The sequence below is a fragment of the Bos javanicus genome, chromosome 15 (assembly GCF_032452875.1).
Source record: "Bos javanicus breed banteng chromosome 15, ARS-OSU_banteng_1.0, whole genome shotgun sequence".
Classification (NCBI taxonomy): domain Eukaryota; kingdom Metazoa; phylum Chordata; class Mammalia; order Artiodactyla; family Bovidae; genus Bos; species Bos javanicus.
This window is the reverse complement of record NC_083882.1, coordinates 34200029-34223615: the sequence shown is the minus strand read 5'-3', so window position 1 is coordinate 34223615 and position 23587 is coordinate 34200029. Positions and strand designations below refer to the sequence as shown.

General features: G+C 49.4%; 1 protein-coding gene across 6 annotated transcripts in view; it reads right to left on the bottom strand.

The window, feature by feature from the left end:
- The window catches only part of GRAMD1B (GRAM domain containing 1B), a 187999-nt gene that overhangs the window by 100054 nt on the left and 64358 nt on the right, over positions 1 to 23587 (bottom strand). Inside the window, exon 1 of one of the 6 annotated variants that reach the window (XM_061440644.1) lies at positions 1450 to 1954. The exons of the other annotated variants lie outside the window; for them this stretch is intronic. Coding sequence (XP_061296628.1) covers positions 1450 to 1472 — 23 coding nt within the window. The 5' untranslated portion in view covers positions 1473 to 1954. Of the gene's footprint in view, positions 1 to 1449; positions 1955 to 23587 lie in introns of those variants that run through there. 6 annotated transcript variants of the gene reach the window in all.

Here is a 23587-nt window from a genome sequence, read left to right as displayed (position 1 = left end):
TGACTGGGCCTGCTAACCCTGCCAACCCAGGAGGAACAGGGAACCTGGCCCCAAGAAAGCCAGGGCAGGAAAGGCACCACGGTACCCCCACCTCCATTTCTCAAACTCAGAGGGGGCTTTCCTTGCGCACAGGAGCCAATACACGAGCAAGCGAAACCAAATGCTGAGGAGCAGAAGCTACAGGCTGGGTGGTTACTGCTGTGTACCAACTGCCCCAGACCTCACAGTTATGAAGGGTTAAGCCACCAGAAACTAAGTTCCTCCACTTTCTTTCCACAAAGTATCTTTTCTAAAGTATCTTTTCACTGAAGGACCCTCTTGCCTAAAGGAGGAGGGCTAGCCTAGAGTGACTCTTCTGGGGTTTAAGCTGGGGTGGTGGTGGTGTTGGGGGAGGGGGTGGTTCTGCAAAGCCAGATGTGGCCAAGAGCCAGACCAGGACTCTCTGCATTAAACAGCTCAATACCCAACTCACCCTCCATTCTAGAAAAGTGACCCAACACCACCCCACCCAGGACCTCCGGCCACAGGGAGCACTCCCAAGCCTCCTCCTCCTCCCACCTCCACAGCCTTCAAGAAGCAGCTCCATCTCCAGCCAGGGAGTCTTCTTCCTCGGAGCTGCACACGCCACCTTGCAGGGAATGGCGAAGTTTTCCGAGCAAAATCTCCAGTTGCTCAACCAGAGAAAAAGCCAAGTCACCCACCCATCTGATTCAAAGGAGAAGAGGGAGAGGTAGGGTTTTATTTTTAAAAGGGAAAGCAAAAATATTCTGAGGACTTTGGCGGCTACAGTACAGATACCCACACCCCAAGCAAGAGGAAGAAGGGCTTGCAAAGCCCCAAGGTGTGTCCATGGTGGGCAAGGGACATCAGGCACGTTAGAGGGGAGAACCTGCAGCACCCCTGCCCCCCAACTCTCTTCTCAGAGAGAAGCCTCTAAGAGGTCAGAGACTGCTCACCAGGGGTGAGAATGCCCCAGGAGCAGGGGGATAAGGGCCCCCTGGGATGCTCTCGGGTAAAGAAAGTCTGCACCACCAGCTTAATGCGGACATACGGGATCCTGTGAAAGGTTTCTTTCTTTATCCAGTTCCCTCAGCGTTCGCCAGCTCTCGGCCCCCTCGAAGTTGGAGCCTCTTTTTCAGCTGTAGTTTGATTCTCTCCACAGCCCCTCAACTTCCAACAAACGCCTCCCCCAGGAAGAGGCTGGCAGAAAATACTGCAGCGGTGCAGAAGCTGGGGGGTGAGCCAGATAGGGCAACCCAACTTTGCAGAGTGTGTGGACCCCACCTTCACCCCTCGATACCCGGCTCAGAAGAGGGGGCCTATCTGAAGGAGACCTCTCCTGAGGTCGTGGAGGTGCTGGGGGGGAGCAGGGGAAGGGGGGCGGGCAGGAAACACTGGGGTGAAGAAAGACAGCGACAGGGGGAGCTGCCTGTTCCCTGCTCTACTCACCAGGACAGCTTGAATCCTTTCATTAGTACAGTCACGATAATCCACTGACCGTGTCCTTAGCATCCCGGGCACAGCTCCGAAGGTCCCAGAACATATTTGAAAAGATGACGAAGTCCCAAAAAGAACAAAATCCCATGAAATGTGACTTGAACCCAGAAACAGAAAGGCAAGAGAGAGAGAGAGACACAGAGAGAGAGAGGCAGCGCCAGCCAGAAGAAGTATTCCACTGTTTTCTCTCCCTCCCTGTTCCCAGCTGAAAGCTGGGCGAAGAGGCAAAGGACAGCTTCTGCAAACCCAGCCCGGGGCTGGAGCTGCCTGCCCGCCTGCCCGAGTGGCCGCTGCCACTGCCAGTTTCTGATGAGGATGGGCACGGCTGGCAAGGCTGCAAAACAAGCCCTGGAGTTGCTGTCAACAGGCAGGCTGGCCGGCTACCCTCCCACCCTCTCCTCACACCGGCTCCGAGCAGCCTAGGGAAAGGACCCCCAAGCAGAGCCCCGGGAGGAGAGCAAAAACAAGTAGAACCTGCACCTCTTTTCCCCCAGGCGGCAGCTCCCGCAGCTCCATATAATCTCCTAATCAATGCAGTACCCAAGCAAAGCCCTGCCAGCCACTTCCGCCCATTTAAAGACACAGCACACGTTTTGTCCCAGGATGGCAGGATGGGACAGAAAGTCAGGGAGAGGATGGGGGAGCGATGTGGCTGCCGGAGAAGGAAGAGGACAGGGCAGAAAGGTCTGAGGACAAGTGCTTCCCTGGGTATCCGTCAAAGGGTTAAAATGCCCCACACTGGGAGTGGGAGGGGGGCATGGCCCCCAGGCTCTCGGTAAGCCCCGAATCTGAAGCTGAGCCAACTTAAGAGGCCAGGTGCCTTGGTGTCCTAAGGCAGGTGAGCTGCCTGGGACCACCTTAAATAGAGTCCTCGCCCTTCCCCAGCAAGACGGGGCAGGCACAGGGCTTCGAGGTCCCCAGCAGTTCACAGCACTCAGAACTCTCAGTTCTCTTCCCTGCTGGGGACATCGCCTCTCTGGGCTCAGGATGAGGCAGCTCCTTGTGGTGGCCCAGCAGCGCCCCCAGTCACCTGGGCCCAGGAAACCCTTTAAGGTGGCCACCAAGGCCTGGTGCAGGATTTAAACAACATTTTATCATCACACAGGGCCCCATGAAGATCCAGACAAGACCCAGCATCAAGTGAGGAGGGACTGAGATTTTTCAACATCAACTCGAACACTGGACTCCCAGGAAAAGGAGACATGGCTCTTCTTACAATCCTCCAAGCTGAGGTCCAGGAGTTCCAGCCCCAGCAACTCCTCTGACCATGCCATTCCCTTTTGTCCTCCCCTAGATTACTGACTATCTGCGTCAGTAATGCGGATGGGTGAGAATGAACAAAGAGGAGATTAATTATGACATAGCAACCGTCAACTGAACCATAATAAGGCTTTACCCTGTAACTTGCCCCAAAGCAATCAAGATATCCATTTGTGCTATAGGCACACACCATCTACACTTGACCCTCTAAGGTGACACTTAAGAAAAACCAGAGTGCAGATAATTACTTGTTCATGATCTGCCTTCCTCCTTTTAGATGATCAGCTCCATGAAGGCAGGGGAAGTATATGGGTTCAGCTTTATCTCTCCAGTTGAGTAGGAATGCTTGCCCAGTAGGGGTCTGATAAGCCAGTGTTTAATTGACCTCATTCAAACCTAACTCAAGCACTGTTGTTTCTCTCCAGCGTCCAGATGGTTCTGCAGAAACACTGGTAAAGATATCCTTGGGTGATGGAATTTCTCTCCATCCATAGTCCCCATATGGGACACCACACTGAAACACTTACAGGAACTTCTGAAGACATCTGTGGTTATGTTTCTAAAGCTCCTTGAGCTTGTCCCTTGGCCATACTGTCAGCCTAGGTATTATAGGGATGCAGAAGATTCCAGAAGTGCATACAATTCTCCTTTACAACCGAGATAATTCTCTCAAAGGACTTTCCAGGACCTGTGACCCAGCCCCTAGGCTAATGTCACTTAGAGGACTCCAGGAAGATGCTTTCATTCTGCCCATCAACTGCTCTGATCGCAGGTGATACATAAAACCTGAATCAAAGCTTTCCAAGCATTACATTAGAAACACTATTGTAATGTTCAAATTCTTTAGCTTTTACACTTTACCTATTATTTTTCAAACTCCCCTTTGCTTCACAATTATTAAGTAAGACTTGAGGGCAAGCATTATCTCACTGAAACCTCACACACATTATGAAGTAGTTAACTCTCATTATTTTCCAGGTAATACAGCTAATGGAGAGGTGCAAGACAAAACCTGGTAAACTAGAGTGTAGTGTCTCGATTTGTCTAATACCAACCAACAAGCTGCAACCTTGGGATTTGAATGCAGGTATGGCCAACTCCAATATCCAGTCTCTCCATCATAATGTATGTTGATGAAAGAAAAATCTTCTCCATCATCAGACAAGCTGATGATAAGGGCTAATGTGCTCCCAGAACAAAAAGAATCCAGGCCACAGGTAAAAGGAAGACTGAATCAAGCTAGCTTCCTCTTCCTTTAACTGATGAGTTAGCTGGCTTGCATGTCACTGTGTGTATGTGATGTGAGGAGCACCCTGAGATTCCTCATTCAGTATATGTTCCTTCTTTTATCTTCTCATAGAGGACAGTCTGATTTGTACGGTTTGAAAAGTTCCCCGACCGGTAAATTGTCAGCACTGACGTAATTCTACATTCATCTGTGTATGATCAGGCAGGTGCGTTAGACTCTCCTGTTTCTGCCTGACTGCAATCTGGCTGGCCACTCCTTGATACCCATTTTTCAAGAAGGGCAAGAATTTCCAAAAAAAAACTAAACTCAGAGGACTTCTATTTCTGGCAATATGGTAGACTAGATATCCTGATGGTCCTTCCTGCTAACAACTAAAAAATGCTGCATAAAATAAAACACTAACAAAGAAAGAAAAATTCTTTTCAAAAAGCTTGATGAGCTATCAAAACAGGAATATTTAGAGGCACAAATGTAGTGAGTGCAGAAACCCAGAAAATCAAGGGATGCCTTGAGGATACATTTTTGGAACCTGTGAAACTGGTTTTGGTTCTGATGGCCTCACAGAGCACACTGGACAAGGGACAAAGTCAAAAGCCCACCTGTGTGAGGCCATGTCCTTCTCCAGGGGCTCTTCCCGACCCAGAGATCGAAGCTGGGTCTCTGGCATTGCAGGCAGATTCTTTACCACTGAGCCACCAGCGAAGCCCTATGTGATGCCAAAAGCCCGCTAATGTGAGAGAAGACTTGGGAAAGCAGGTCCTGCTAACTAAACTCTCACCACAAGGGTGAACTTGAAAGACACGGTGCTGCTGAGGATATAAAAGGAAAACTGTCTTCAACCTTGACAGTGAGTGAATGAGGAAAGAAAAACAATCTCCCCAATAAGTCATAATTACAAATGGATCCTCACACAGATCGTTGCCTAAGAATTTCCTAAGAAATTCACCAAAAAAAAAAAAGTCCAGAAAAGGAAGGCTGTAACCACAGTAAGATTAAGAACATATGATCATCAGCACTGACCACAGAAAAGACAAGATTTTTCTGAGAGAAGACTGCGCAATATATGTAATTGGACTGTGTAATAACTGGAGTTATTCAGAGTTTATTTTTAAAATTCTATAAATTAATAAGAAAAAAACCACAATGAGAAAAATAGACAAATGATTTGAATAAGCACTTTCAGAAGAGGAAATGATCAATAAATATACGAAATGGTGCTCAAGTTTATGAGTACTTAGGAAAATGCAAATTTAAACTTTGGTGAGATACCACCTCATACCCAGATGACTGGTAAAATTTTAAAAATCTAACGGGGACTTTCCTGGTGGTCAGTGGTTAGGACTTCACCTTCGAATGCAGAGGGTAAGGATTCGATCCCCGGTCGGGGAGCTAAGATCACACATGCTTCACGACCAAAAAACCAAAACATAGAAACACTATTGAAAGAAATTCAATGAAGACTTCAAAAAAGGGTCCACATCAGAAAAAAAAAAATCCTAATAAAATAAAATAAAAAGTCTAACAATATCAAGGTTGGAAAGGAGCTATGCAAGTGTGTATTAGTCTGGTTCCTAAGGAAACTACTTGGTACTATGTGGGCAGGCTGAAGACGTGCCTCCCCTAACGTCTAAAGTCAGGGCTCACGTGAGAAACTCCACACAACACTGAATATGACAACATGGTTTGCAGGGACCCACCAAAACACTGGGGAAAAAATGTCAACAACAGGAAGGAAAATTAACTGCTCTTTTCTTGATCTGGGATAGTATACAGCAATACGTGCCTGCATGCTCAGTGGCATCCAACTCTTTGTGACCTCATGGACTGTATGTAGCTCGCCAGGCTCCTCTGTCCATGGAATTCTCCCGGCAACAATACTGGAATGGGTTAGCCATTCCTTCCTCCAGGAGATCTTCCCAATCAAGGGATCAAATCTGCGTCTCCTGTGTCTCCTGCACTGGCAGGTGGGTTCTTTACCACTGAGCCACTTGGGAAGCCCCAGTATATAACAACAGCATACAGAAAATGTATACTTTACTGTCACAAGTGGATGAATCTCAGAAACAATGTTGAACAGAGGAAGTGAATCAGAGAAGAATACCTACAGTATGATGATATATATATATAACACACATGATAGATAGATGAAAGTGAAAAGTGAGTGTTAGTTTTGCCCAAGTAACACTTAGTTTTGTCCAACTCTTTGTGATCCCATGAACTGTAGCCTGCCAGGATCCTCTGTCCATGGAATTCTTCAGGCAAGAATACTAGAGTGGGTTGCCATTCCCTTCTCCAGGGGATCTACCTGACCCAGGGTGTCTTCTGCACTGCACCCAGGTCTCCTGCATTGCAGGCAGATTCTCTTCCATCTGAACCACCAGGGAAGCCTGAGATCGATAGATTGAAGCCAGACATTTTATAGCCAAATAGAGAATCTGTATAAAGAGATAATCTGTACCCATAAAACGAAAAGTCACGGGGATGACACAGCCAACATTTAGGAGGTGGTCACCTCCATAGGGTGGGAGGACAGTGTGGTCAGCAGGATGGGTAAGAGGCACAGCTGTGTTCACCTGGCACCAGCCTTTGCCTATTTTTGTGAACAGACTTGATGAAAGGGCAGGACGGTGGTGGGGGAAGGACTGACAATGACAACCTTTTGTGTTATATGCATTTTCCAAAATCTCAGTTCAAAAAACTGATCTTCCCAGTCTCACAAATATTCACAAGTTGGCTGTGTGCCCAAGGTTCCGTTCACTCGAAGAAGGTTGGTTTACATGACTCTAAGCTTCTTGCTACAGTGGTTCCTTCCAAATGTTACTGGGTTTGGAATGAAGGCTGGAAAAAACTTCCTTTCTGATTTTAGCTGCCCTGGCTCCCTCCTGGCCCCCAGGAGCCTGAGGTCTCACCCACCCTCATGCTGTTCCTCTGCTAACCCGACAATATCACAACTGGACTTTCTGCCTCATCTGTGAGTCAGGGCCAGAATGGTGAGAGAGGCCTTTCAACCAGAGCACACAGCTGGTGACCAATAACCGGACACCAAAGGCCCCCAGCCAAGGGACGCCTTGCATCTGTGAGCCAGAGCGAGAACTCAGCCCCGTGACTCCCACCTCCCCACCAGCGGCTCTTTCCTCTTTCCGGCAGCAGACGCACATGCCTCCTCACGACCTTGGGAAGTCACTGGGAGTGGAGCGTATCTGGAGCAGAAAATAGATGGACAATGTGGTCCCCGCAGGCCCGCCTTCTCTCTTGCTCTCGGATCTGCGCTGCCCTCGCTCTGCCCCTGCTCCTGAGGAGCGCCGCAGTTGCAGGGCAGAGCCACATGCCTCCAGGAGCTGGCAAAAACTGGGGCAGAGCAGTGCTGCAGTCACACGCTGGGGAGACAGAGAGCTCCGCGCTCAGGCAGACGGAGTCGTCAGGCGCCCAGAGTGTTATATTTAAGGACCATTTTGGAGGTCAGGAAGCTAGCGGAGAGGAGCAGTTGGGGGAGGGGGAGCCTCCTGAACACTTGAACAACAAGCCCCCACACCTCGTCCTCCAGCCAGAATTCCACGCTGCGGTCAACAGAGGCTGTGTGAGGGGACGGCAGATGGCCAGAGCTGCGCCCATCAGGTGCTCCCCACCACTTCCCCGTGCCTCCTCCCTTCCTCCCTGCCCTCCCTCCTCCACTCTCCTCTCCCCACCCTCTGCCACTATTAGTCACTGGCTCTGGGGTGACGGTGTGGACTGCAGGCATTGGCCTTGCCCTCTGGTCGGCACCCAGCCTGGAGCCTCCTGAGCCCGCCCCACCCCTCCAGTGCATGGACCTGTGCCCTCAAGCCCTGCGGGCCACTCTAGGGAGGGGCGGCTCAGGCCACGGAATAGCTGGGGTAGAGAGGTTCGTGGGGAAGGCCAGCCAGGCTCTGATCATTTGAAGGACGCTTCCTTCTGCCTCTGCACCCCAGGGATTTGCTTAGGGTGCTGGACAGACAGACTCACCTCCCCCCCCACCCCCAGCCTTCTTCGCTCCTCCTTCACAATCTGCTAATCCAGAAGGTTCCTCCAGGCAACCAATAGGATGGACAAGGTCAAAGTCAAGCTCTGGTAGGCTTCATCCCACCCCCTCTTCATCAGGACCAGAGAGGAGGGAGGGAGATGAGATGGAGGCGGGCGGCCAGGGGTTCCACACAGGGGTGTCTGTCCACGCGAGTTTCGGATGGCCTCCCGTGCGTTAGGTCTGGGGTTCTCACAACAACCCAGTGAGATGTGACTAAACCACACTGGATGGAAGGAGAAACTGAGGCCCTGGGAGGCCTCGTTCTGATCCTACTCCCAACCCTGAGATAAGGTGGGGGTTGGTGAAGAGAGCAAAAGCTAGGGAGCAAAGCCTTGTGCCCAGAAACCACAAAGGCCTCAAAACCATCTGTGCTCTCCAGCCCAGGCCCTTCTCCCTCTAATCCAGGCCAGGATGGGAGCTGCCTCCCCTGCTCTCCTGGGGAGGGAAGCCAGTTAAGCTTTCCCTCCCTGTCTGCTGAAGCAGCTCTTGACATCCCCTCTCCATGATTACTTCCCGGCTTGATCAAAGGAGACAGGACCATCCTGGGCTCTGCTCTGTATGGCAATGAAAACCCCAAAGGGGACTGGACTCCTGCTCTTTATCCTGCCTTCCACTTTTCCTCCAAAGTCCCTCCCTGCTTTCCAAACCTGCCTGCCTGACTCAGTGCTGCTTTACCTGTAGGACTCCTTCATCAGGGGCTTCCCTGGTGGCTCAGAGGTAAAGAATCCGCCTGCCAATGCAGGACTCGCAGGTTCGATCCCTGAGTCAGGAAGATCCTCTGGTGGAGGAAACAGCAACCTGCGCCATGATTTTTGCCTGGAGAATCCCATGGACAGAGGAGTCTGGTGGGCTTCAGTCCAGGGGGTCACAGAAGAGTAGGACACAATTTAATGACGAAACAACAACTCTTTCATTAGCAGATCCTGGATCACAACTTCTTCTGCTGCTAGACAGACGGGCAGCCTCTAGGAGGTAAATGCCCTCCTGTCGAGAAAGACATCGCACACCTCGGAGAAATCCCACCCCCCAGGAGAGGGGAACGTGGCCTCATTTCACTCCTCATTCTAATTACACTCATAACAAAAGGAAACATGTCTGCTGCCAGATGGAAGAAACAAGGCAGATTTCTATTTACCCCTCCCTGCTCCTCCCTGGTTTATTCTCTGGAGAAATTCGGGGTGACTGATGGTGTCAGGGACCCTGGAGGATGCGCATCAACATTCTCAGGTTTTCTCAGGGAGGGAGCCCGAGCACCCATACACCCACAGCCAGCTGCTTCCTGCTGTCCTCCCACCAAATGGAGATTTCTCCTTTCTCAACTAAGTGACATATGAGAATTGCCATTAACAGACAGCTGAATCAAGTGTTAACTCATTTTCACAGTGGAAGTCTCCAGGCCAAGGACAAGACAAGAATCTCTTGCTGGCAGAGAAACTGCTTGCTTGTTGACAAGGACCAGCAGAGAAAAGCTGCATTCTTAACTGACACGGGCCTGACACCAGTCCTGGAGATATGGTTTTGTGGTTCAGCACAAGGATTCCAAAACTAGACTTCAGTTCAAATCCGTATTGAACAAGCTGCGTGACCCTGAGCAAGTCACTTACACCTCGGCTCTATCTATAAAAAAGCCATGATGTCAACAATCCATGACAATGACACAAGGCGTGATATAATATCGAGTAAGTGCTCAACACTTTTTAACCCTTATTTTGCTTATTCTCAACCAGGGACCGCAGACCACCACTACCCACTGCAAAAGAACCACAGGTTCCATTTCTGTGCTTCCTGATCTACTTTTTCTTCTTTGCCAAAGTTTCTCACGTTTCCTATTTTTTTGGAGATGTTTGGGTGGTTTTATTTTGTGGTGTTTCTGTTAGGTCAGTCCGCTATTTATTTATTTATTCAACAATAGCTGTACTCATTGAGTGGCTAATGTGTTCATAACCCAGGCAAACCAAGATGATATTTCAATGATCAATCCAATATCATTCTTGAGCTCTAAAAGCTCATAAGCTAATAAGGAACACAAGGCATGGGCATTAAGTAGTTATAATAAATCTAACATAAAGTTTAAAGCAATAAGTCCCATTAGAGAGACACAGCTAATCAGACCAGCAGAGTACTTCTGTTTTTCAAAATGAAGATAGGTTTGTAATCATTATGCCAATTTTTCAATCAACTAATGAGTAACGGTGAATGTTCTCAGCTAAGCCTATATTAAATCTGTGTTAATTATTTCTTGATTAGTATGGCCTTAACTCCAAAGAGTTAGCCAAAAAAAGGATCCAATATTTGTCATCATCCTCTATGGAGACCAGAACTTCCTCTTTGCATGACAGGTGTCTAGAAATAGTGCCTTCAGAACATATTGCTACGATCGCTGCCAATAAATACAGGTTTATTTGGATGGAGCAGTGTCTAAAAGGATGCATTCTGAAGTTTCACTTCCTACATCAGTATATTCTCTCATCAGCATCTTAAAGTTGAAAATTAAATGTTCAAAGATGATTCAGGCTGCTATACCTACGATATTCTCAAATCACGACAGACAGGAGACTGGTAATAATCATGAGTGAACCTAAGAGCCCAGGTTGCAGGGCTCCTCAGTAAATGCACCTGTGTCCTCCCGTAACTGTAACTCAACCCCCAGTTACCTGTGCTGCTTCAGGAGCGCCCAAGTGCTGGCCTGCACCATGATATATCCATGCAGATCCACAGACAAGTGAGAAAAATAAGGGCAATGTGGTTAAGCTCCCCAAAACTAAATATACTGTATCTTTAATTTTTAATAATTCATCCTTTAAAATTTTGTGTTTAGATTCTCACTAAATACTGGGTTGGCAAAAAGTTCATCTGGGTTTTTCCATAAGCTGGTACAAAAAATCCTGAACCAACCTTTCAGCCAACCCATCACAAATGGTGGTAGTGGTAGTTTCTACATTTTAGTTCAGTTTAGTCCTGTTGTTACCATTTATGGGTTAAAAAAAAATATGTGGCAATTCTGGGTCAGTCCATCGACACTTTTCAATCTCTCTACAAAACCCACAAAGCTCAGACTCTCCTATGAAGAAGGCCTTCTCAGTTCCAAGATCTCACACTGCACTTGAAAGAGAGCCTCCGCCTCGTAACTGCTGATGAAAAATCTGAAAAGCTTCTCCAGTCCAAGGGGGCTGTCTGGGTCACAGAGGTTCCTAATCTAGTCTTTTTTTTTTAATTGAGATATAATTGACATAACATTATGATAATTTCAGAAGTACAACGTAATGGTTCCATGTATGTAGGTACTAAAAAAGATCACTACAGGAAGTCCAGTTAACATCCATCTACACACACATAGCTACAACTGTTCTTCTTATAAGGACCTAATCCAGTCCTGGCTGTTTGAACAATGCCTTGGAGCTAAGACTGTGCCTCCCAAATATACATGTGTACAGCTATGACCACTCCCCTGGGCACTCATACAAATTCCCAATTGTTCCTGAATACCTTCACCTTCATGTCCCATGGGCACCTCAGAGCCAGACCAACAAATGAAATTCCACATCACTACATCTCCTCCTGACCATGATCTCCTGAGCCTATCCCAAAAGATGGCACCACCCAGTCAGAGACCAGGAATTCATCCTACATGCCTCCTGTCCTGCCTCCCATTTAATTAGGCATAAAGTCACATCAGTTCGGGGGCTTCCCAGGTGGTGCTAGTGGTAAATAACCTGCCTGCCAATGCAGGAGACGTAAGAGATGCAAGTTCGATACCTGGGTTGGGAAGATCCCCTGGAGGAGGGCATGGCAACCTACTCCAGTATTCTCCTCTGGAAAATCCCATGGACAGAGAAGCCTGACGGGTTATAGTCCATGGGGTCGCAAAGAACCGGACCCGACTAAAGCAACTTAGCACATGAATCGGGGAAGACAGACGTGGAAAACATAAAAGTTTCAGAGAGGGCACACAATGAGGAAAATTCTAATGATCTGTCTACCCTGCAGTCAAAGAATACTTTTTCAAAAGCAGACCTGAGGCTATCTTAAATAAAGTCCTTCAATTGCTCCCAGTATTTAAGCAGGGCTAAGGCTGTCCTGGAGAAGGCGATGGGACCCTACTCCAGTACTCTTGCCTGGAAAATCCCATGGACGGAGGAGCCTGGTAGGCTGCAGTCCATGGGGTCGCGAAGAGTGGGACATGACTGAGTGACTTCACTTTCACTTTTCACTTTCATGCATTGGAGAAGGAACTGGCAACCCACTCCAGTGTTCTTGCCTGGAGAATCCCAAGGACAGGGGAGCCTGGTGGGCTGCCGTCTATGGGGTCGCACAGAGTCGGACACGACTGAAGCGACTTAGCAGCAGCAGCAGCAGCAAGGCTGTCCTGATGGGTCAACTCCTGCTTCCTTCTCCACTTTCATCACCTGCCTCCCATCATCCACACGCATCCTATGCGCCGATCAGGCACAACTACTTGTGGTGACCTGGGCTTTGCCACACGCTTCTGCCTCACGACTGGTCAGTGAACATCTCCGACGTGCAGGCATTTTACCGAAGGTATTTAATCCTCACAACAGTCCTGTAGGGGGGATGATATCACCCTCATTTACAAAGGAAGAAACTGAGACTAGGAAAAGTCAAAATAACTCGCTCAAGTTCACTGAGCCAGAAAACATGGACTGCCAGCATTTGAACTCAAACCTGTCCAGCTCCAAATTATAACCAGACCATCTCTCTCCCCTTGTCCACACAATAAACTCCCACCCATGCCTCAGATCAAATGTCACTTCTTATAGAAAGCCCTGATGCCTGCACAGGCAACATCCAAGTTCTTTTGTGCTTTCCTGGTGACTTGAGCTTCTATTACAACCCTTATCACCTTTGTGCCATCATAATCTGTCTATTCATCTGTCCTCCCCAAGAACCCATGAGGAACTAAGTGCTCACAGTGATCCTGTGTTATTCATCAAAAACTTCCACATATTGAATCTCTGTGGGCATATAATCGGCATTTAATAAACATTTGTTGAGTGAATGGATTAATGAATGCTTATCAACCCGTTTTCTCAAGGCTGAAATGGAATCTCTCAGGACACAATTTATCATCTACTTATGTTAACAGTCATGTTGGGACATCCGATGACCCCAGTCTGAAACTGCAACCTTAGAAAAAGAGTAGCACCATCTCAATGCAATAATGCAGACTCCCAGAGATGAAGTCACACCTCTAAAAGCCCGCCTCCAGGAACTGAATATAGTCTAAATAGGCGGGGCTCTCATCAAGTGACCACACCTTCCACCAAAAGTTATTTCAGTGGGGAGTAATTGAACAGAGGAGCTGAGTGGGCTATATAGACCATGGGATTGCAAAGGGTCGGACACGACTAAGCAACTTGACAACAACAATAAATTAAACCCAATATATTGGGAGCTGAAGGGATCCAGGGAACAGGATATCAGATATTACAGAGTAAAGGTAAGGGAGATGCATTTACATGTATTTAGACATTTTAAGGTCTTCCCAGGTGGCTCAGAGGGTAAAGAACCTGCCTGCCAATCCAGGAGACGCAAGAAACTTGGGTGTGATCCCTAGGTAGGGAAGATCCCTGGAGAAGGAAATGGCTATGCACGCCAGTATTCTTGCCTGGGAAATCCATGGACAAAGGAGCCTGGTGGGCTACACTCCATGGGGTTGCAAAAGAGTCGGAAACAACTTAGTGACTAAACAATAACAATATATTTAAAAATGACACCCACATCATATTAAACCAGTTACCAGTGAGTCACATTATGAAATTTTACTCCATGGTTCCTGCATGTGCACATCATCCTCCAATGTCAGTGTGCCAACCACAACGTACAGGTTTTCTTTGTAGCTGGGTTGTAAAATGCAAGCAGATTCTTTATGGGAGTTAAAAGAATTTTAAACTTTCCTGAGTTATGAGCCCTCTGAGATCTGATGAGACCTGTGGATATTCTTTCCAGAAAAATACAGAGACAGGAATCTACAAATGACTGAAGCTCCTGGACCCTCTCCTAAAGTCCATCCAAGGACCTTAATGGTTCATGGACCCAGACTGAAAACACTTGAACTACACTCTCCCCAAAAGATTTGGGCTACAAAAGGTTAAAGAAAAAGAATTAACGCTAGGGTTAAATGTTGTCTGTTTCCTTGACCAATCAGATTCCCTCTTGTGGTCAAGGTCCTGAACACAAATGTTAGCCTCAGGAATGGTTCAGCTCCAAGGTCTGGTTTTTGTTTTTTTTTTTTTGCCTGATTAGATAATCCACAATCTAGACAAAGGAAGGGCAAGAACCCAAGAAAAATGAAGCCCATTCCGTTTCTACCTCCATAGGCAAATGCAAACACAAATCTCCAAACTAACTGTGTAATAACTCCCCAACCCCTGCAAACCACACCTTCCCCAGAGCACTCACCACCACAGCCCCTTGACAGCCGGCTGACTGATCCCAAACCACTTACAACTGTAAGAGCGAGTTGACTAGCAGGTTTGTAAGAGGTAAGCCTGGTGAGAAATGACACTTGACATCACAGAGAGCACCATTACAGCCAGACAGCAAACTGCTTGGAGCACACTGTTTTGGATCCAAACACAGTTGCAGATGCCTGCTCCCACGGCTGCCACAGCACACAGCCAAGGGGATAGAGCACCTTGCACCATGCATGCTTGATATGGGTGCTCAAATGTTTGTGGAAGGAAGGAAAGAGACAGGAAGGATGGGGGGACTGAGGGGGGCAATGTGGTCGGAGAATCCAGGGATGCCTGTTCCCATTCAGTTTTGCTCTCCCTAGCTTCTGTCTGCAAGAAAAAGGAAGTATCTGACAGAATCTAAGCTCATTAAAACAACACACGCATGTCATTTGCACCATTATGCAGACGAGGAGATGAAAGCCCAGAGAGGTTAAGTAACTTGGATCAGAGCACAAAGCACGTGGAAGTGGGAGGAAGGGGCTGAGAACTGAGCTCTGCGGGTCCCAGAGACGCATCCTAACCGCTTTAACACATTACTGCCCAGAGCAGTGTTGCTGGCTGGAGCTCCTACCTCCCTCTCTCTGCCACACGCACATGGGGTACCCAACCTGCTCCAGAAGTCTGAACCTCGTCCAATCGTCCATCTCTGAGAGAAAGGAGACCCTGCCATCGGCCAAAGAGGAAGGCCCCCAAACCAAGCCCTGAGATGTTCTGGAAGGACCACAGAGGCTTACACACTCAGCCTCCTTAGCGCCCCATCCACGCTTAATGGCTCAAGCTGCTTGTTTGGAAAAAAAATACACAGAAAAACAAATTGCAAATTGCAAGCAGGAGTCAGGAGAGACTCCAATCTCAGGGACGCCCTCTAGCGTGCCTACAGGGTCCCCACGACACAGCACCGGGCACAATTTCCTAGATGCCCAGACCCGCACTTCCATTGGGGCATCAGACGAATGGTGGGAGGGGCAGCCGCCACCTCCACCACTCAGAGCCAAACCCCTCGCCAATCCCAAGGCCAACATTTGCTGCAGGATGACAGGCAGTCTCTGCTCTCAAGACTGTCCAGCCCACGTCGACCCCACCCGGTCCTTATACAGCAGGCAGAGGGAAAAGAGGAGCAAAGGAAGGTGAAAAGAGAGTGTTGAGGTGGCACAGATGGGTTAAGACAGCACTGCAGTGCGGGGAGGAGGCAAGGAGAATAAGGGAGAAGGGTGAGAGAAAAGACACAGGATAAAGGTCAAGGAAAACCGAGGCAAAGCTAACAAGAAAGACATGCACACACACGGGTCAGCCCAATCACAGTCACAGGTCACCGCCCCCACCCGCCAGGCTTCCAGGCGCACAGAGGTGAGGCGAGTGCACTGGAGGGCCCGGCCTTCCTCCCCTCCGCAGGTCCTCACTCTTGCACCATTTCCCTTCACTCTGACACGGTCCCTGGGTACTCTCCCGGAGGGAGGGGCTGAGGGACAGGAGGGGAGAGAGAAGTGAACCGAAGGTAGAACTCGCCAAGCGAAGCCACTTACGCACAGTGCGGCCGGCAGCATTTCCATCCTACCTTTGCTGTCGCCATATCAGCCGGCTCCATGATTGCGGCTTGGCCTAAGGGGCAGCGGCGCCGTCCAGAGAGAAAAGGCAGAGTCACAAAGGTCCACCCAGAAAGAACAGACAGCCCCTCTGAAGGTCGGGAAATGAGAGACCTGTTTCCAAGCTTTGGCCCCGGGACCTCCTCGGCTGGGGGTGGGGAGCAAAGAGCCTTGGGGTCCCCCCCGCATGTCGGGGGCCTGCCCGTGTTCCCACAGACGCCCACTTCGGGCTGAGTCAGGGGGCCCTTCTTCCCAGGAGTTAAGTGCAGGTCTCGCCAGGGCTCCCCCTGCTGGGGGAGAGCTTACAGAGATGAAGGCCCTGCCCTCCCATCACCGGGCCAATTGGTACCCACAGGTCAGGGCGAGGGGAGCTCGTGGGAAGAGGCCAGCTGGCGGGTGCTGAGCAAGTTCCGGGGGTAGCAGGAGGGGAGAAGGCTGGGGGGCGGTGGGGTGCGGGTGTGAGAACCTCAAGAAGAAGGGGCAGGCCCTCAGATGGAAGCAGAAGGTGCTGTGCAAGGAGGTGCCAGAGCCACAAAGCCAGAGCCCGGCAGGCAAGGCCAAGAATGCAGAGGGAGAGGAATACGCCCGGTGAAGCCACTCACCTTGCAATAACATTCAGACTGACTGAGGCCTACACAGGAGCCGGGGCGGGCGGCTCGCACCCCCCCACTCCACTCCCAGAGACTCACAGCCTGTCTAAAGGTACATGAGAGCAGCCGGCAGCCGGCTGGATCTGCAGAGGCCCCTGGATCTCTCTGGAGCAGCCTGATTGGAGGAGCAGGATGACTTCATCCGGCCCCATTCATCACTCTAGGTTTCCTGCCCAGCAGGGACAGGCCGCTCTGCTCACAGTGACTACCGCTTCCTCTCTGGCCCATTTCACCCGGGCAACCGGGGATAGGCTGTGGCAGTCAGGGCAGCTGCGGGGAGAGGGATCAGAGCACCCGGGGCCTAGGCGGAAGGGGGCATGGGCTGCTCGCATTTGTGGGGAAATGCAGAGTCTCTACTTAAAAGCACAGCACACGTATCCATTCCTCCAAGTCTGCCAGGTGTCAGGAGCAGCAAGAATGCAAAAGAGCAGCTCAGCTCCTCGGAACCAGCAAGGAAACAAGTTTGTGTGCTCTGGTGAACCACCAGTCTTCCTGCTGGAGTTCAACCTAACACATTGGCATCTTTAGATCTTTCTCCCAATCAGAGAGAACCACCTATGGACGAGCAGGTCAATATCCCAGGGCATCCCTAAGTACCTCCTTCCATCATTCTACAGCAGCGCTTCTAATGTGCTAACCTGGGCTTGCTGTTAGGGACACAGATTCCTTAAAGTCTGTAATTTCAGACCCGCAAAAAGTTACAGGTAGATGAGACTTTAAAGTTTCAGCTCCTTCTAACAGAGAAGAAAACCAAGGCCCAGCAAAAAAGCAAAAGGATCCAAGAAAGGTCTCCCAGCACTTGTTCCCCAATTCCACACAGATTTTCCCTCAGGGGTGGTGAGATCCTGAGAGAATTGATGCCCTCGTTCCCCAACTTCTGCAATCCAGCCCCCAGAGCACAGAAAACCCAGCAAAGCAAGGGTTAAAGGGAGAGATTAAAACACAGCAAATAAAAGAAGAAGGCAGTGACCCAAGGTCTCAACCCTTACCACCTGCACCTGCCCTCATTCTTTCTAGTACCTGCTTCTGTTTGTTCAAGCCTGACTTCACAAGGAATCCAAGCAGTCAGGTAACCAGCACATCAAGGAAAGAGCTTTCCAAAAGAATGATTACATCAACAATTCCCCTAGTTTATTTTACCAGCATCTGTGGGTCTGGCAGGAATAATAACAGTAGCAATTCCCACTGGTACAGTGCTCCATAATTTACATGTTTGCCAATCCATTACCTCATCTGACACTTTCAGGCATCCAGTGAGACAATATTGTTTTCCCCATTTCACAGATAATGAAACAGATTCAGAGACTTTAGGTGACTTGCCCAAGGTCACACAGACAGTACGGCAGAGACTCAAACCCATGTTCACTGACTCCAAATCCCCTTCCACTAAACGTTATTCTATCAAACTTCTCACCCCTCAGTCCCCAACTCCTGCTTCCCAGGACTACAGACTCACATAAAACCTCAGTTAATTTGCAACTTCCCTTTGAGACTCCACCTTTCTGTTGAAGATGGCAAATTAGAAAATACACTATCAAACGTTAGGAGAAAAAAAAAAATCCTGGATCCATCTAGAGGGTACTGTATAAATTTAGCAAATCTCCTGTGTCCGATGGAAACTGCTTTTAAAAAGAATCATCAATGGGCTTCCCTGGTGGTGCAGTGGATAAGAATCCACCTGCCAATACAGGGGACAAAGGTTCTATCCCTGGTCCGGGAAGATTCCACATGGCTCGGGCTACTAAGCCCGTGCTCCAGAGACCTCGAGCTGCAACTACTGAGCCCATGTCCTGTAACTACTGAAGCCTGCGTGCTCTAAGGCCCTCGACCCACAACGAACGAGCCCCTGTGCTGCAGCTACTGAAGCCCAACCACCACAGGGCCAGCAAGTTGCAACTACCGAGCCCAAGTGCTACAACTACTGAAGCCCATTTGCCTCGCACCTATGCTCTGCAACAAGAGGAGCCACTGCGATGAGAAGATCGTGCACCACAGCGAGAGAGTAGCCCCTGCTCTCCGGAACCAAAAAATAAAAGAATCATCAAAGATTCATTCATGATCACTTTCTATAAGCAAAAACGTAGACCAAGACACCTGACCAAACTGGTCAACCATCAAGATTAAAATTAAGGAGGGAAAAAAGATGCATATCCTGGTTCCTGGAGGTACATTCTTTTCCAACCATCATCAGCACCAGACAGATCACTGCTCCCTTCCCTTTCCCATCTTAACGCTATTAGCCAAGGGCCGCCAAGTTCCATAAACCTAAATGAAAAAGGACAAGGATGAGAGTAAGAGAAAATCATGCAGGTCAATGAATTGTTTTTCATTAACTCATTGCCTGGTTTCCATAAGCCCTAGACTATTGTCACAGATACCTATTCAACCTGAGGTGAGTAAGAGACTTGGTCAGTATCACAGTGGTGAGATTCCATCATATTTCCACACCTTTGCGTGTGGGGCGTGCCAGACCCACATCTGTCAGCTCTGCTCAGAGGCCTGGAATGTGCCTTCTGGCCATCGCTGTGGCCTACAGGCCTCTCTGTTCCTGGACTGACAGTCAGATGTACAAACAGATGGAGAGCAGAAGGTTGGTACCCACGAATGAGGATGTTCTGTTTCATAAGAATCACACAAAAACCGGACCATGTTAATGGGACGTCACCCAGTCTCCCCAGAGACCAAACACATTCACCTACTCAGTTCTTAAAAGCATCCACCTCACACAGCCCTGGATGGTGAGCTTGGAGACAGCATGTAGAAGGGGTGCTTCACCAGAAGCATTCATGTGTATTTTACAAAACAATTCATCTGTCCTGAACTTAGAGCAGGGCAGAGGGGAGTGCTACTAGCTACAGAACAGACAACCTGGAAGCTGGGACAGTGGGGGGAGGTAGGGGATAGTGCTAAGCTTTGATGAGAGAGAAGAGGACTGTGTCCCTGAGTCCAAAGACACCTCCAAAGAAAAAGACAGAAAAGAGAATGACATTGAAGGAAAAAAAGCAGAGTATCTAATTAAGAAGCCACTGAGTCTGCATCTCTGCTACTTACCAGCAAGAAATTGATCTGGATGATTCCTTATAGGATAAATAACTCCTCTATTCCATGCACTTGCTTTCTGAACTAGGTCCCAGAAGTTCTCCAACAGCTTCATCTCCTTACATTTTGCCTAACGTTTACTGAAAAGATAGACCAACAGATAGATATATAGACAGACCAGACCGATAGGTAGACAGACAGACAGATAGGCAGAGAAAGGCTAGGAGGGCCTCTTTATAACATCACTACAACATTTTCTCTCCAGGGCAATTACTCATACTAATTACGCGCATGCTGCATGCTCAGTCACTCAGTCATGTCCGACTCTTTGCGACTCTATGGACTGTGGCCCACCAGGCTTCTCTGTCCATGGGAGTCTCCAGGGAAGAATACTGGAGTGGGTTGCCATGCCCTCTTCCAGGGGATCTTCTCAACCCAGGGATCGAACTTGCATCTCCTTTATCTCCTGCACTGGCAAGAAGGTTCTTTACCACCAGAGCCACCTGGGAGGCCCAATTACTTTACCCTAGATACTATATTCTAACTTCTTAATCACCATACTTATGTACAAAGTTAAGGAGGGGGAAAAAAAAAAAAACACCCAGATGCTTGAAAAGAGGCAACAGTGACTCTGGGCAGGGGCCGGTTAGGGCGTGGGGTGGGGAGTCCAGGCACCCAGTCCTAGAGGACAGCTCAGAGGCAGGTACTGCAGCTGCTTTTTAGGAAGCGCCTCCTTGGGCACCTGCCTTTGGGAGGAGGCACTGCCAGGAAGAAGCAGGACTGGCTGTTTCAGACCCTGGTCAGATGAGTGAGCCTGCTGCACCATGCGGCTGTGAGGTGCCCTGAGTGAAGGGCGGTGGGGCAGCCTTGTCTGCATTGCTTATAAAATCTGCAGCCGGATCACTGTGCCTGTCCTAAGACCACAAATACGGATCAGGTGCCTGAGCCAAAGAGGTGAAATCCCTTCTCTCTAGACTGCCGACACTTCCTGTGAACCGAAGACGGCGATGAAACAGGGAGTCTCCCAGCACGACAGACCTTGAGAGGTCACTTGATGTGTGCTCTCCTCGTACACAGAAAACGGCAGCTTCTCTTGAGAGACAAAGAGACAGAACAGGAAAGAAGGAGACAGCGCAAGTGAAAGGGGGCAGAGTGTGTGAGCTCCCACGACGGCGACTGTGTGTCTGACGGTTTGGAAGGTGCCAGCCTCTTCTTTGCTCGTTAGCCATCAGCTCTTCAGAGGCAGCTGAGCCTCACGGCAAGCCTGCCTCTCAAATCCTCCTCCTTAGGTCTGAATTCTGACTCAACCGCCCACCCTGCTGTGTCACCCTGGGGAAGTTACTGCCCCTCTGTGCCCCATTTCCTCATCTGTGAGACAGGGGTAACACTATCCCTCAACTCACTGGCTACTATGAGGGTTAAATAAGATAACATAGGGAAGGGGTTGAGAAATGCGGGAGACCTGGGTTCAATCCCTGGGTTGGGAAGACCCCCTGGAGAAGGGAATAGGCTACCCACTCCAGTGTTCTTGGGCTTCCCCGGTGGCTCAGCTGGTAAAGAATCTGCCTGCAATGTGGGAGACCTGGATTCGATCCCTGGGTTGGGAAGACCCCCTGGAGAAGGGAAAGGCTACCCACTCCAGTATTCTGGCCTGGAGAACTCCATGGACTGTATAGTACATGGGGTTGCAAAGAGTCGGACACAACTGAGCGACTTTCACTTCACTTCACAGGAAATACTACTTAAACGTTAAGAGCTTTAAAAAAAAAAAATTTCAGTGGTTCATTTCCTGTCTTCCTCCATCCAAACAACCTCTCCTCACCAGAGCAAAACCTTTTAAGACCCCTGCAGGGGTGACAATGGTGGAAGGAGGTTGGACAGAAAACAAGCCCCGCCCCCACTGCTTTTTCAGTGGAATGAAAGCACTCGAGCAGTGTGGTGAGGCAGTCACCAGAACAAGGAAAAGGTAGAAACGCAACAGGAAGAGACCACCAGGAGACACTTGCAGGGAACGCTGAAGGCTCCTGGACTCTGTGGGGACACAGAGGGGAGTTTAGCGGAGAAAGCCATCAAAGAACAAGGAAAGACTCCACATGAAAATAAGAAGGGAAAGAAAGATTCACAAAGAAAATCCAGGGCTTCCCCGGTGGCTCAGTGGTCACCTGTTAATGCAGGAGACACGGATTTGATCCCTGGTCCAGGTGGATCCCACATGCCACAGAGCAACTAAGCCCATGTAGCACAACTATTGAGCCTTTGATTTAGAAGCTGGGAGCCGAACTACTGAGCCCACACACCCCAACTACTGAAGCCCATGAGCCCTAGTGCCCGTGCTCCGCAACAAGAGAAGCCACCACAATGAGAAGCTGGCGCACGGCAATTAGAGAAAAGCCTGTACAGCAATGAAGACTCAGGACAGCGAAAAAATAAATAAATAAAATTAGAAAAAAAGAAATAAGAAAATCAGGAAACCAATCTGACTGGAAGTGGGAGAAGAAAGGAGACTAAGCAATTCCAAACTCAAAGTGGAAATTTCCACTAGAGGGCTTAACCGAAGTGTCCGAGAGGAGCCGTGGCTGGAGAGTAACTGCCCAGCATGAGGGAGACTCGGGAGCTGGCAGCTAATCCTGCCAAGTGCAAGTCTGACTTGGTCTCACGAAGCTGAACTGCTCCCTGGACGGCACCCTCCACTGGCTGGATAAGGGACCATGCCAGGCCGCCCACCTCCCACGGGGGCTCACTTGGGGAAACCCACAGCTCAGGCCAGACTCCGAGGTCTTTGCCAGGATCACTGAGGCTTCACATCAAAGCTCCTCAAGGTACAAGACATCCAAAGACTCATCTGCCTCAGCCAGCAGCACTTCCCAGGACCTCACAAGCAACAGGAGTATCAACAAGACTGCCTGGACATCAGCCTCTAGAACTGGACAGGGCAGTGTCGCATAGTGGTTAAAAACTAGAGTCAACTTACCTGGATTTCAGCCTACCACTTAGCAGTGGTGTGTTCCTATGCAAATTCTGATACCTCCCTAAGCCTCAGTTTTCCCATCTATATAATGGAGGCAATAGTTTTACATTTCATAGAGAAGTGGGGAACCTGAAACAAGAGCACAGTGACTGACACCAACGGGCACTTTCCACAAACGTCAACTAAAATAATGTCGCCTGTGTGATGACTATTTTAAGGACGCTCGGGAGTTGGGAACAATGGGAACTCCCTGAGTTCCCTCAAATCCTAGGCCATCTGCACTTGGTGCCAGGGCAAAGCTGGCACTGGTCTGGTTACACCAGTCCTGCCCTGACTCACCATCTCCAGTAGAGTCACACTACTTCCAGCCAGCAGCTGGTCCCTGAGCGAGGGGACCACTTGACAGATTTGTGCGAGTGCTTCAAAAATAGGAAGGGCCATAAATGCCTAAGGTGGGAAATCCTCCCACTCCTCTCACTGGAGGTTGACGCCTATGCCTGTATCAATTTTCACACAAGACTTCGAGCCAGCCAGGTAGCAGAGGACCCCAGAGCCCTTCCCATCAGGGTTCAGGGTGAGAGATGAGAAGCCACGGGATTATCTGAGCAGGGGGGTTAGCAGCCAGGGGAGAGGGGAGAAGGCCAATCACACTACCTGACCTTTTTACGGTACATGTTAATAGGAGCTGCACACGTTGCCACTGTACAACCACACACTCTACTGAGGATGGAGGCAGTGCTGGTGGAGGTCAGGGTGGGAGAGCCGGGGGCCCTCCAAAGGTCACTAGGACATCCACTGGACACGGGATGCGGTACCTTCTAACGAC